Source organism: Echiichthys vipera (genome assembly GCF_963691815.1).
Source record: "Echiichthys vipera genome assembly, chromosome: 18".
Taxonomy (NCBI): domain Eukaryota; kingdom Metazoa; phylum Chordata; class Actinopteri; order Perciformes; family Trachinidae; genus Echiichthys; species Echiichthys vipera.
In genome coordinates, this window is record NC_139843.1 from 11,532,353 (window position 1) to 11,547,250 (window position 14,898).

The window sequence follows — 14,898 nt, forward strand, 5'->3', positions numbered from 1 at the left end:
ACAACTATACTATATAAAGGTAAAATGTGCCGTACAGTCATTCCCTAACTGCAATTGATGACACAGAGATATATACCTGAAGACAGGTATATTCAGAGCTAGGTTAGGCAGAAAAATAATGTTTTTTGTACACCGAAGCATGTAAACATGTTCTAGTAAAAACCCAAAATACAAGTATGAACCTGAAAATTTGCACAATACGGGACCTTTAAGTATTTTCTGACACTAAAATGCCAAACATATGCTAATTTCAGTTTCTTAATTGTAGGATGTGTTACTTGCCTCTGTGTTGTGGACTGTTGATTTGACAAAATAAGCATGTTAAGATGTAACCTTAAGCTTTAAGACATTTTTAAGATTGACATTTTATAAACCAAACATATAATCAAAACTAAAAGTTCAGCCCTTCTGTGGAATAGACCACCAAGCCAGCAGAACGCCCTGAACTAAATCATTTCATATGGGGTTTTGTGTGTTTGTATAATGTTGACAAATTATTTAGCTCAGACCGTAGTGTAACCATTTTAGCCAAATATGACATGTATTTATTACTGCCATGGTTCATTACATTTATTTTGCAAAGAAAAAAAATATGATATCAGGCTGCAGGTCTATGTGCCGCTGACTCTAAACAGATGGTTAGAAAACCACATGACTTGTGTTGACAACTGTCAACCGGAGCCTTCTCATTCTCCCCCTCCTCGTCCACCCATCATGTGCTGAAAGACTAGACGGTCAAAAGAAAAGCAACAGATGTCCCACAGTTTTTAATATCCAGAACCGTCCACTCGCTGCTCACCTGTTTTGGTGATGTTGTTTTGAGGCCAATGCATTTTAGTGGACTCAGCATTCTGCATTAGAGGACTACACTGCTGCACAGTAAACAGTCGGTATCAAAAGACATCAGCTGTCATCCAGCCCACTCCAGAGGCTTCTACCTGTCTATGTGTGTGTGACATCCACGCACAGGCATGTGCCAGGCTGCCACTCCAGTGTATCTGAATAGGATGAATAGCACATTGGTCGTGCAGCAGTGTGAGCCTCATCCTGGCAGGCAGACGGATAATGAGGCAGCAGCTTCATTGTTGGCATCAGATGACTCTGTTCAATAAAAGGTACAGGCAGTCAGCAGATCCCACTTCCTCCACTCAGTACTCACATTAACATAGTGACATATTAGTGTTTATGTAGTCATTATTATAATGAATATGACAATTGTCCAATTTGATACAGGTCATGTAAACAGCATATTCCATTTGGATATTCCAAGTAAGGCCTTTTTCCAAATGTAGCATTTCACGATTAAGATGTGGGATATGCTGGTATTTTGGGGGGTTATACAAGCATTCTTTGGTCGTGTATATAGCACATTCAGAATATGCGTCTCAATATGGGTCTTTTCCTCAGTTTGCAACAGTCAGAAAGAGAAACACACCTATTTTAAACATTATAAAAGACTTGGATATCAACAGGTATTTGGATATGTGCAAACTTGCAATGCGCGGTCAAACAAGCCCGCCACCGGTGTCGGATCCTATTTTGCACAACTGCCTGTAAATGGGAATATTACAAGAATATACTGTACAACTGAAGTTGTGGCTCTTCAGGATTGAAAATCGCACTTTTAAATTCTGATTTTAATTTAACAATTGTTCATCTTTCCGTCCCCGAATTGTACAGGGGTCTAGTTTGTCTACCTGTAATGTCATCCTCGTTAAACATCTAATTAGATGGTGCATTAATTGGAGTGAGGAGGTGTTTTCCTGCTGACACTGAGAGAAACAGGGAAACCTTTCTCATCACTACTCATGTAAAAATGCTAGCAACAGACTTTTATCACATGCTTATCCGTTAAAATAGCAAAATAGCATCATATATTGATCAATTAGGTCAGGAAACACGCAAACAAACACACACGCACAGGCAGTTTAGTAAAGGGTGATGATGGTTCCAGGGCCATGTCTCAGGTCAGACAGTTGGTGCTTTGTCCCACTGCCAGCTGTGTGTGTGTGTGTGTGTGTGTGTGTGTGTGTGTGTGTGTGTGTGTGTGTGTGTGTGTGTGTGTGTGTGTGTGTGTGTGTGTGTGTGTGTGTGTGTGTGTGTGTGTGTGTGTGTGTGTGTGTGTGTGTGTGTGTGTGTGTGTGTGTGTGTGTGTGTGTGTGTGTGTGTGTGTGTGTGTGTGTGTGTGTGTGTGTGTGTGTGTGTGTGTGTGTGTGTGTGTCAGCTGCTGCCTTAGCTGTCTGCCGTAATCCTGTTACTTTCTCCAGGACGGTGCCAAGTGGCGCACACAGGTCTCAGTCACAGTGTCCTATTCACCCTGTCTCCTTAAAGAATCACACCTACTCTCTGTTCCTTTATTATATCATCAGTGTTGTTGAAGCCGTAGAAGACCTTCATTTTTGTATTTAATTCTTCATTTAGGACCCAGTATTCAAGAACTAAATTTAATTAAATAACAACAACCAAACTCTTATTCCTCCCTGGTGAATACTATATGAAGATGCAGAATGCTGTCTGGTTTCTTTACTTTTAAAATAGTTCTCTCTGTTGTCAGGAGTTTTTTTCCAGGATACAGTCATGATCAGAGTCCCATTTCTTATCAAGACCTCATAAATCTAAATAGAAGAGACACACCTGTTTAAGTCTTGTTATGAGGCCTTTCCAGAGTGTGAAATGCCCTGTGTGCTTTCCTGAGACATGCTCTGCAGCGGTGAATAAGCAGTTAACAATGTTTAATGTTGTCTTCCATTGATAGAAGGAGGTGAACTGGTACAATCTGGCACTGGAAGACTACCAAAGTGGTTGAAACATTTCCTCCAGACGTGCCTGCTACTCCTGACATGATCCTGCTTTTCCCTCTCTTTTTTCAAATCCAAACAAAATGGTCCTCAGCTGTTGTTGTTGTGAGTCACAATGAGCTGTTCACACACTGAAACATGCACAGCATGCTTTTTACAATAAGAGGAAGATGAAGAGCCTTACATACTCTAAAATCAACTCCGGCAATCTGACACTAGTGTTGGTGTTTACGTATTAAGATCCAGAAACGCCATAACTCTGCTGGCATAATGTTCTTTTTTTATATTATACATCAGCAAGACTATGCCTAATTGACGCTTGCGACTAGTTAATTTAATTTGTGCAGTGAAAAAAATGTGGAATAGGCCTACAAGGAGCAGAATGAACACGACTTAGCTGGATAGAAATTGAAACTAATCACTCTTGTCCTTAGTTAATTAGGTCGAGACATGTCTGCAGGAGAGCTGAGCCTTATAGTGGTGTTCAGACATTAAACTAGATTTCAGCAAAGAGTTTTGTTATTGTGCCCATAGGCTGTATAAAATATGGATGTAGTGTTTGATACGTCACCCATACTGTAGGTTTCAGAAGAGCCTAAATGAAGCTCAAAGTGGGTGGCTGCCAGTGGCCCTGGTCGTTGCCACCTTGGCAGTGCCCGATGTTGCCTAACGCCCAGCTAATCCAAAAATGGGCGAAGAGGTGGAGCACGGATGGCGAGCCAACAATCTATGCTAGCCAGCATCCACCTATCATTCAATAATTTGTGTATAGTTTTGTTTATTTCTGCTGTTAAATTGGGGATTTTAACATGGGGGGTCTATGGAGATTGACTCAAGCCTTTTGAGGAACTGCAGTTTTTTCTGCACTTATGCGTTCATTTTTTCAGCAGCGGCGGTTGCCACTTTATTGTGCCATCCGGAAATGACCTATTTCATATGTGTGCTATACATGTAGCAATAATTATTCCAAAAATAATATAGTATTATATAAACTATTGTGTATTTAGTATGCTCTGTGAAGCTCTGAGCTAATTTCTAATGCCAGTTTACACATGTTTAGCAGATGCAGTATTTCCAATGATCACCATCTTACTTTATTGTGCTGTAAATATTCATGTTGTCACTCATATGACTCTTAATCATTTAGTATCTGGCATTTGCATGACTTGTAATTGCAACCTGATTCATTTATTAAGGGAAGTAGACTGACTTAGCACTTTTTTGCATTGCAAAGATACATGCTTATTTTTATGTGTCAGCTGTCCTGTGTAAAATCTGAATGGAAACATGTTCAACTACAGTACAGGGCCACAGTATCCCTGGTTTTCCGTAAAGGCAGGTTGTGTGGTCATCAGCCTGAGCAGGGTGTAAAAGTCACCAAGCACAGGGGCCACTGACACACTGACAGACCCATAAATAACACTAAGGAGCTTGTCTGGCTGGATGCAGATTTGAGGATTAACTTGAAGAAAGCGGAAGAGGTTTGGTTTTCTGGGTATTTGTTGTAAGCTCAGCTGTAGCGGCAGACACGAGTGGACGTGATGCACATCATGAAACACTGCGATATTGCACTCAGGGATTTTTAAGTGAAACTGTGCTTTAATTGTTAATGTAGTCACTCTCTTTTATAATGGTGCCTTTTGTGTTCAGCTCGTAATGTTCAGTTTGTTCATTAAAATTAATTCTGGATTTCAACAAATAATTTGATGTACTTTAACAGTAAACTGAAAGCAGCAGAAAGGCAGAATTGTAAACACTGTAATATCTGTTTTTATATTTTCTGTGCTGTCTATGCTCTTTTTAATTCATGGCACAGCAGTTTCTGGAAGAACCATTCCTCAGTGTACAAGTTTAGAGAGTAAGACATTACTTGTGTGATCTGAAGACCTTTATCTTTTCTAAAAATGTGTATCTGTTTACAGGAATTACCTTCATAAACTGGGACACAACAGATTAGGCTGTGAGTTGTTAGGAGGATCATTATAACCCACTGTTTCATGGATACCATCCCTAGAGATGGGTGGATATATGATTCACCTGTATGCATGTTAGGACATGATCAATTCACCGTGGTGCCTGACGGGCAGCTATTGTTTCATTTGAACTGAGGATGGGCAGAAAGATGAGTTACATGTTGCTCACACTGCTCTATCTTAAAGAGAAAGGACACTAAGAGCGTACTCACACTGTCCTCCCGGACCGAGACCCGGACTTTAGGGTACTTGTCCCCCCTCCCTCTCCCCCCCACGCCCCAGCCCCGTTTCTACTCACACTGCCAATGCAAGAAGCCAATGCTTCTTGCTGTCCATACGCCATCACGCCGTAACACGTCACACGCATTGATCGCGTGTGTGTGGCTTTGTTTACAAATCTTTCCACAGACCTCGGAGTTTTTGTGCGTCTTGTCGACTGTTTTTGAATATTTTCATCCGACCAAATCTGCAGTTAACACTCCACCTCCGCACCACACCAACGTGAACCTTTCACCGCCATTGTTGTTGTTGTTAAATGTCCGCGCATGGTCCGTCCTTCTATTTACATGTCCGAACAGGCGGACATAACGCTACTGCCGTAGGGCTCGTGCTCGTGCTCGTACACGTGCGCATGCACGTGCTCGTACATGTGCAAACGGCTCCGCTAAAGCCCACCTCTTTCAAGCAGGCCGTGGACAGTCCGCTGGCCGCAGTTGAGCGCGGAGCGGGTCCACTCACACTGCTTAAAGGTACTAGGCTTTAGCTGAAAAAACGGTTTTGGCCGCGGCCAAAAGGACAGTGTGAGTAGGCTCTAAGAAGCCATCACATTTTGGATCGATGGATGAATAAAATGACATAACATTAACAAAAAATATGCTCATTACCTGCTGTGTATTTTAGCCTCTACTTGCTCACATCTCTGTAGTTTGCATTAGTTAATGCATCGACTTGGGTTACACCGTGGCTTCAACACTATGTGGTGTTTAGTTCACAACCTACTTCACTGAACTGTGAGCACAACTGCTTTTGTTAAGTAAAGCAGTACTGCTTTACCTTCACTACAAAGAAACCTAAACACACACACGCACATTCTTTCTATTTTCTGTTAACGCTGGTCAGCTGCCCCCTCTATCTACCGCCACAACCATATGCAGGATAACCTGAGCCGTGTCTCTCCCCAGAGACAGTGGCACTGAACTGGACTAGAGTCCTGTTCCTGTCCCCCCTCGGCTCCATCGGCCCACTTAACAGAGGCTCCATTGACTGTGGCCAACTACGGCTCTCTTCTCCCATTTCCCGTCTCTTTCAGCGCGTCCATCCCCACCTGTGGTTACTCTGTCTCCAGATAATGATACACAAGGGCTGGCAGAATACTTACTGTTTTCTGTGTGTTTGCTCATTTTGCTGATAATTGAAGAAGTCAGCTACTGAGCACACATTTGAAGTTTCCCTGAATAAGCGACTAAAAGGGATGAATGCAGTTAGTTTATAGAGTTTCTCCTCACACACATACTTTTATTTTGTATGCACATTTTTATTTCTTGTATCATCTGTTTTCCAAAACAGTGTTAGGGGGATCTAGACGCTATTTGAAGGAGCTGGATGCTCATTTAAGGAGAGCAGCAGTTGGTTAATGGGATTATATTCTATTGAATTAAATTTTTATGCAGGAAGAGCGTTTACAAAAGTCCTTCATTTCAAAAATAAAGCTAAGAGGAGGCGTCTCGGTATTATTTATTTAGGTGATGCTTTCATTCAATGAAATAAGACATGATTCATGAGAATTCATGTATCTATTGCGTCATACAAAACAAGCAAGGAGAAATGTGAAAACAGTAGCTTAAATGCTCACTGGAAAGTGTAAGAATAATAACGTGGGAGGCACGCAAGTCAGTGATAACAGGGTAGCAAGAATGACTTGACTTGCATAGGTTTGTGAGTTATAAAATATTTTCAGTTAAGGATTGCATCTGCCAGTAACTGTGAGCACACAGAGCCATAGTTACTGCCCATCCCTAACCGTTCCTGATTAGAAAGCAGAGACACCGGAGGACAGAAGAGTGTTGATGAATGTCCTTCAGCCTTCTTAAATACAACTCTTTTTGCTTTTCTGTCTCCTTTTTAGTGCAGCTTTCTCACGCTCTCTCTCTCTCTCTCTCTCTCCCCCTTTCATTTGGTGTTGTTTCAAGAAAGCTCGCTCTCTCCGTGAGGCATTTGTCCATTTGTATGCCGAGGATTTTGAATAGCACCAGTGTGCTACAGTCCCTCGTGGGAAAGACTTCTGCATCTTGACATTTTCTTATTAAAGTTTTGCAATTTGTGCATTTTAATTTATTTTTTTTACTTCTGGTTAACTTTTTCCTCCTTTCTATATATTAAACGGCTTGTGAATAATCTCGTAATGTCCTCTTTTTTTTTTTTTTACCTCTTCAGGTTATGAGTAATGGAAGCAGGATCGGTGGTGCGTGCAGTCTTTGAGTTTCTCCCCAGCGTCTCTGAGGAGCTGCCACTCTTCACCGGTGATGTCATCGAGGTGCTCAGTGTCGTGGATGAGTTCTGGTTGCTTGGTGACAAAGATGGCGTCACAGGTAAGTGGTCAGGGGTCATTAATTACTATAAATAAATCGATCGGTTGAATATTTCTAATAAGAAGTTGCACTTTGTTTACCACAAAGGACGTTTGTCATATAAAACTACATGGAGAAGCTTACTGTAGATTACTGATTATAAAAACAAGCCACATGGGAAACTATGGGTGATGGGTCTTTCAGGTTTCCTTGTATGATGCTTTTCTAATAATTGTTTGACTCCTTTTTGAGGCAGTGTTGTAATGTATTGCACTATACGTCCGGAACTGGCCACTTGGAGAGTAAAGAAGGCAGGGTTTGAGGGGGGCAGGGGATTAAAAATGAAACATTATTGAATTTAGAATAATCAATGAAAACCACTCTGCAAGGTGGGGAATTGAGTATTGCAGGTCTTACTTTAATAAATAAGTTCCTACATTAAAAAAGTGTTTGTTCCACTCATCTTTTCATGTTCCATTGCACATTTTGCAAAGGAAATGTGAAAGATCACAATGAATTCTGGGCAAAATGAGAAGTATGCATCATTGTTTCCTTTTTTTCTCTGCCCTTGAAGGGTTTTACGCACAGAAATCCACTTAAGGTTTTCCAAGAGTCACTTAATATGAGAACGGGGATTCCCTCAGAGGGAAGAGGAAGAGAAGAGGGGAAGTCAATGTGAGCGCCCTGAACCTCTTGTGGAAAACATAGATTATATCAATACATTTATGGCACGACTTCCCTGGAAACATGAATGGTGCCTTTTGTACTGAAGTGAAGTGCTCTATTCAAATAATGTTTTTTTTTATTGAATCCAGCTTTTTCTTGATCTTTTGGCATTCTCCAAATATTTAAATGTGTCAGTGACCACTGCAAAGCTTCCCCTAAGAACAATTTATAACCTGTAAAGACATTTTTTTCTAATGTGAGGATTGTACTGTAAAATAGTACACAAATATTTTCAAATATATATTTTAATATTCTGCAAACTACAGTAAAACGGTAGCCTTATTAGTCCACTCTAAAAAAATCAAATGATTGATTCCTCAAGGTTATTTTGTTCATCTCAATTACCCTCATTACACTTTCCTCTCCCTGTATTGCAAATATCTGCAAATTATGAAATTAGGATGATGATACTTTATTCAGGTATGCTTGTGAGTTAACATTTATTTTTCATTATTATTATTTATTCATTATGTTTTATTTTATTATTATATTGTGTTCTCTCCTCTGTTCCCTGTCTTCAGGTCAGTTTCCCACCACCTTTGTGGAAGAGATTACCATCCCCAGCACCAAACTTGGAGACAGACTCTACGTGTGCATCAATGATTTCAGCTCCGCGGAGCCGGGCAACCTGTCCCTGAAGAGAGGTACGGACATACTGCATACAGACAATGATGACTTTTAGAATAAAGATTAAAGTATGAGAGCACACATGGGCTTTGTTCTCTGTTATTAATGTGTTGTAAGTTTGTATGTTCTGCACAGGATGATGTTTTTAATGGTTTTGGTACTACTGTTAACTATAATGGTCCATGTTTTCTCACTTAGCTTAACGCTACTTGTTGATGTTGCTGTGCTCAGGTAAATTGTTTATTTTGTGTTGCAGTGTAGTTGTGTTGTGTTGGACATTGTGACCTTGTCTCCACTTCCACAAATTGGGACCCACACACTCTTAAGTTGAATAATGCCAGAAATAAAAATCATACAATCTTTTTTGTGCACCATTCAACTTTAGTACAACCGGGTATTATACTTATAACTGTACAACAAAATTAGTTACTCTTAAAACTCAACACAACGCACTGGTTTTTCTTGATGGCATCTTCTTTGAGAGTGAAACTCAGTTTAAGAAATATGGCATTCACATGGTCAGAAGTCTTTTTGTAACCTAGAAACAAATTAGCAAAGAATCAAACCTGTGACATCCCTCTGGCGTAATGTCTGGTGGAGGTTCTGTAGAAAGTTGATTGGGAAAGAAGGTAAAAAGGTCACTTTGTACAGCTTTGTAGACCCCAGTCTAATTTTAAAAGTCAGAACTGATGCGTAGACCTAGGAGGAGAGTAGGAGTCTTATTCATAGTCAGCTACAGACACAGGTTTGCCTCTGATTTTGTATTATATCCTTATTGTTCAGGCCATTAAAGTCACATCGATTCTTATGAGGAAAGCTATTTTCTACCCCAAAGCAGAACAGTTACTTTATTTCTCATTTTCCAGTTTTCATTTTGTGAGGTCAGACGATCTACTCTTCACTAACAGGTTCTGTTATCAGTTTAGAAATGGACTAATCTTACTTGGATAAAAACAATAGATGCATTTTGAAAGTTAGAACATCCATCTTTGTCTCTCAGTTCCTGAGAACTCAACATTTTAGAGATATAGAACCTGAATTGAATGCATCCCCACTGTTACAGCACCACATAATAATGACAATAAACATACATTACTTTCCAAAACTCCCCACTAGATGTCCCCAGATGCTAAACTTAAATCCTACATAGACTCTCGTAGTCTCCAGCTTTTCTTTTAACATGTTTAAACCATGTCATGTGATTACATTAGTTGTTTTGTTCTGATTTCTCATGCTACAACAACCTCAGGCATACAACACTGATGTTTGCAGAGATACTTTGCATCGGTAAAGCTTTTCATTGTTGTCTTTTCATGTCATTGAAGTTGTAGTCATAGTCATAGTAGTAGTTGAAGTATTGAGTATTGAATTATCTATTGAAAGCTTGTTCAGTAGACAATGCTAACTGCCCTGCTCTTCAGTAGCCCCACTGTGTCAAATAATAAATCAACAATTCATTCAGTGTCCTTTAGTCATACGTACAAATATCTTATTTCTTATGACCGAGTTCACTCAACAACAATATTTCAGTATAATTCCCTACTGTCAGAGATAAATAACGCTTCCTGGATTATAGGAAACAGTCTTAACTGGCCATCTGAGAGTTTAAATCTTCATTTCCAGTATGATTTTCCATGGTCCTTATTGGCTGCATTCCAGTTTTTTGGCCCCAGACACAATGGGAGGTGGAGCCACAGGTCTTTGGAATGTGACCCCCGTGATTTCTGACTGGCGAGTCAACATTCCTATAATCCCATATCCTCCTCATATATTAGCAGCAGTGCTGACCCTAATGCGGTTATCGGGAATGCAATAATAAAGGTTATCTGAGATAACTTGACGTTACTGATGCTACATGAATGCAGACAGAAACACCCGGTGCTTCATTGAGAGTAAAGTCAAGTGAATTTACTTCTGTTCAGTTTGGTTTCATTAAGTATTTAGAGTATTAGATTGCAAAAAAATAAAAAATAAAACAGATCAACTATTAAATCCCCACAAGCAGCACCTACAGGCTTGTATAATGAATTGGCTACTGTTTGGAATTAGAGTATCAGATAATTTAAATATTGAACATATATACTTTATAGTATATATGCTGTAGATTGATTAGATCAACTATCAGGACAGCCTGCGTCTCCTGTCATTGCCTTCCCCTCTTATCTGTTTTTTCTAAAATGACAATAAATAGATGAATAATATGACACTATGACAACAAAAGTAAAATGTATGTTCGATGTGATCCCTTTATCTCATGTCTCTGTAGGTGATGTGGTAGTTGGAGAGGCAGCAGGGTCCATGGACCTTGGAGAAACCTGGCAGCGTGGTTGTAATGCCTGGGGCATCCGTGGTCTTTTCCCCACATCATGTGTGAAGGAGCTGACTCTCTCAGGCCGCTCCAGGCAGCTTTCTGAACGCTCAGCTCAGGCCCAGGCTTCAGAGCTCCCACCTTACGCACTGGGCCAGGCCCGGGCCCTCATGAGTCTCCATGCGCAGCTCAATGAGGAGCTGGACTTCCGCGAGGGGGACTTGATCATTATCACCGGCCTGCCCGAGCCAGGCTGGTTCCAGGGCGAGCTGGATGGCCGCAGGGGCATCTTCCCAGAGGGGTTTGTGGAGCTCCAGGGATCCCTCCGATCTCCTCAGGAGCCTGTGGACTTCCAGTATTTTAACAATGATTCTGAACAATTTAGCTACGAGGACCCTTACGATGCAGAAGAGGGGACAGAGGAGGAAGGTGTAGAAGGAGAGGTGTTTATGAGAGAGGAAGAGGAGCAGAAGGAGGCTGTAGTAGAAGAGGAGGAGGAGGAGGACGGTGTCCATGTAGTGGCACTGTATGAGTTTCGAGCCATGGAACCAGGCGAGTTGGACTTTGATATGGGGGATCGCATACGTCTTATAAGCACTTTGGAAGATGGTTGGCTGGAGGGCGAGCTGCGAGGGCGACGTGGTATTTTTCCTCATCGTTTTGTCAAAATAGAGGACAGTGTGCAGAAAACTGCAGAGGAAGCAAATGTTGAAGTAGAACAGGACAAGGAAAACAGCTGTATTTCTGAACACAGCTCAGATGATTTATGTCCCAATGGGTCAGAGAATGATCCTGAATGGAGGACATATGAGGATCATACAGTGTGGGACCTGGACTACTTTGAGAGGACTGAAGAGCAGAGGTGGCAAAGTGAAAACAAAAGAACTGGAGCTGAAATTAACAGCAGAGGACAGAGAGATGGGGCAAGTAGGCCTGGTTCTCAGCCACGTAGACCTGTTGCCCCAATACATCGTGGGCCTGAGAGACCCAAATCCACTCCTCCAGCAAGGCCCAGACTGCCATCACGGTCTAGCCTGCCTGCACGAGGTCATAGACACCATGGCCCATCTTCTGGCGCAAATCGGTCTAGCTATACTAATGGTAATATTCGATCCTTACAGCCCAAACTTACTCACAGCCTAACCCTCCCTAGCACTCAGTCTGGATGGTCTAAAAACAGAGGATACCACCAGAGGCCACCAAAGGATGGTGCCACCACCAGCAACAGAAGTGGCAGTCTTGCCCAGACGTTATTTAACCTTGCCGAGGGCCATATGCAGAAGAAGCTAACCCGTCATGCTAGTGTCAGTGATGCTGATATGATGATGGGCAGCACTGAGACACAGCAACGATCCCAGCAGACGGTGCGTGGCGCCAATGGTATGTCAACATCCATCACCTTAGATGCCCTGGCAACCTCAGCCGGCGACCTGGAGTCCAAGCTAACCCAGCAGCTCTTTGAATTTGAGAAAAGCTTGACTTCTTCATATAGTGACACAAACATGAGCTCTGGTGCTTCTGCAGGTGACCTGAGTCAGCAATCCAGTATCTTGCGGCACTTTTCTATTATGGACTTTAGCAATGAAAGCGATATAATGCGAGGGTCCGCGCATTCACCGTTGTCACACCTTTTGCAGTCAAACTCTGCCTCTTCCTCACTAGAGAGGCGTAGGACCCTTCGCCCTCCCCCACCTCGTCCTAGAGTCCTTCGTCCCTCTGCCCCACCTGCATACAAACCAGCCCGCCCTGCTCCGCGTCCCCCTCCTCGTTGCCCAAGACAAAATACTGCTCCTCCCAACATCTTCTACTCCCCTGATGAGCCAGCTATGAACCTCCTCGACCAAAGAGTTGAGTTCGGTGACCTTGCAGCCGCCCAGGAACACGAAATCCAGTGCCAGCTGGAAGCCGAGAAAGAGCTGGAAAGAGAGATGGAGTTGGAGAGTCAGAGAGAAAGGGAAGAGGAGGAAAGGTACCAGCTGCTGCTACGGCTACAAGAGGTGGAGCACGACATGGAGGCATATGCACACACAGCGGAGGAACTCAGGACCATGTTGGAAGAGGAGGAGGATGAGACAGCTCGCATGCAAGCAATGGAGAATCTGGAGTTCTGCAACTACACGCTGGAGACACTGGCCCTGGAGCAGCAGCAGCTACAAGGTAAGACTGGGCATGTTGTGATTTATGGCTTATGGCATCGCCCACCAGGGTGCTCTGAGATTGGGAATTTTAGAGCAATCAGGTGGATTTAATATATTTGAGTATTTAATTGTTGGTTTGACAAAACAAGATATTTGAAGACATCACTTTGGACTCTTAGAAATGACTTAAACAATGCTGGAAAAAGTATAATAAGTATTGTAGCCTAAAGGGTTAGTTGGAAACAATGCAAAAGAGAAGACAAAGAGCTTGATGTCACAGTTTACTTATGAGGTCAAGTTGCCTGCAGGTCAGTTCAAAAAGTAATACTCAGCCACTGAAGACAAAATGTAATATAGCAGGAATCTGCCACACACACACACACACACACACACACACACACACACACACACACACACACACACACACACACACACACACACACACACACACACACACACATACACACACACACACACACACACACACACACACACACACACACACACACACACACACACACACACACACACACTCTCTTTTGATTTAAATTCCTCCGTGAACTATGCAAACAAGACATCCCTATTTACTGTCCACAATGACCAGCGGAAGGAGGACTGTGTATTTAAATTGAGGGTTATCATAACTGTGTGTGTGTGTGTGTGTGTGTGTGTGTGTGTGTGTGTGTGTGTGTGTGTGTGTGTGTGTGTGTGTGTGTGTGTGTGTGTGTGTGTGTGTGTGTGTGTGTGTGTGTGTGTGTGTGTGTGTGTGTGTGTGTGTGTGTGTGTGTGTGTGTGTGTGTGTGTGTGTGTGTGTGTGTGTGTGTGTGTGTGTGTGTGTGTGGAATTTGCTTTGTCTCACTATCTCACTACAATGCTAATTCAGTATAGTGAGTGCGGCAGAATCAGCACGTTGAGGCAGGGTTTAGGTGGAGTAACAGCAGATTAATTTGTGAATTTGAGGTAAGCTTTGTGAGCCACCGTTTGAGTTTAATACAGTGTCTGAGTTTTAATAATTAATGTCTTAAACAACAGTAGTTGTGGAGTCAAAGCTCTGGCTCAGATTTATTTTTGCCATCATATACTGTCTGGGTGCACAGTTCTGTCTCCGGCAGTCCGACACTTTTTCCACATAGGTACGAGGTGCATTCCTGCACATAGTGAGAGGGTACATGCATGTGGGCCTCTATCTTGTTTTCCACTCTCTCTCTCTGTCTTTAAGTCCCTCTATCTCTATACAAATGTCCTACGCCTTTCACCTTCCTTACTCTGTACCTTTCATGCTTTTCCTCCATTATCTGTACATCTTCGAAAGGAGTGAGGAGAGGGAGCACATTCGGGGTGGTATTTGGGTTTTTTTGCAGCAGGGGAGAGAAGACAGACAGAGCATGGCCCACTCTAGAGCACGGCCCAAAGTGTGGTTATGGCGAGCTGTCACATGGCCCGTGGCTCACCTCTCCACACTGTTTGGACTCGCTCGGGACGCCAGGTCCAACAGAGTGGCAGGTAGGCCTGGAATCAAGATGGTGTTTATCAGTCAGTGTTGCTGCTGCTTTTTTATTTACATCTCATAGCCACAGCTGCATGCTACCTGCCTTCCTCTACTTGCTGGTCATTGAGTCAGTGCAACAGTTAGGGGTTGCCTTGCTCATGGGCACTGACAGTAGTTGTTGGCAAAAGTTTCAAATTGACTTTGCCTGTATGGATTCAAGGAGGTTGGAAATATGAATGAGTTGTAAAATATTTAGCAATTGTATTTGACTG

At 42.4% G+C, this 14,898-nt stretch overlaps 1 protein-coding gene across 2 annotated transcripts in view; it reads left to right on the top strand.

The window, feature by feature from the left end:
* The window catches only part of dnmbp (dynamin binding protein), a 49,025-nt gene that overhangs the window by 7,316 nt on the left and 26,811 nt on the right, over positions 1–14,898 (top strand). The window contains exons 2-4 of one of the 2 annotated variants that reach the window (XM_083932566.1): positions 7,205–7,359; positions 8,586–8,708; positions 10,958–13,156. In XM_083932566.1, coding sequence (XP_083788692.1) covers positions 7,215–7,359; positions 8,586–8,708; positions 10,958–13,156 — 2,467 coding nt within the window. In that variant the 5' untranslated portion in view covers positions 7,205–7,214. Of the gene's footprint in view, positions 1–7,204; positions 7,360–7,970; positions 8,014–8,585; positions 8,709–10,957; positions 13,157–14,898 lie in introns of those variants that run through there. The other variant, XM_083932567.1, reaches the window with a different exon arrangement.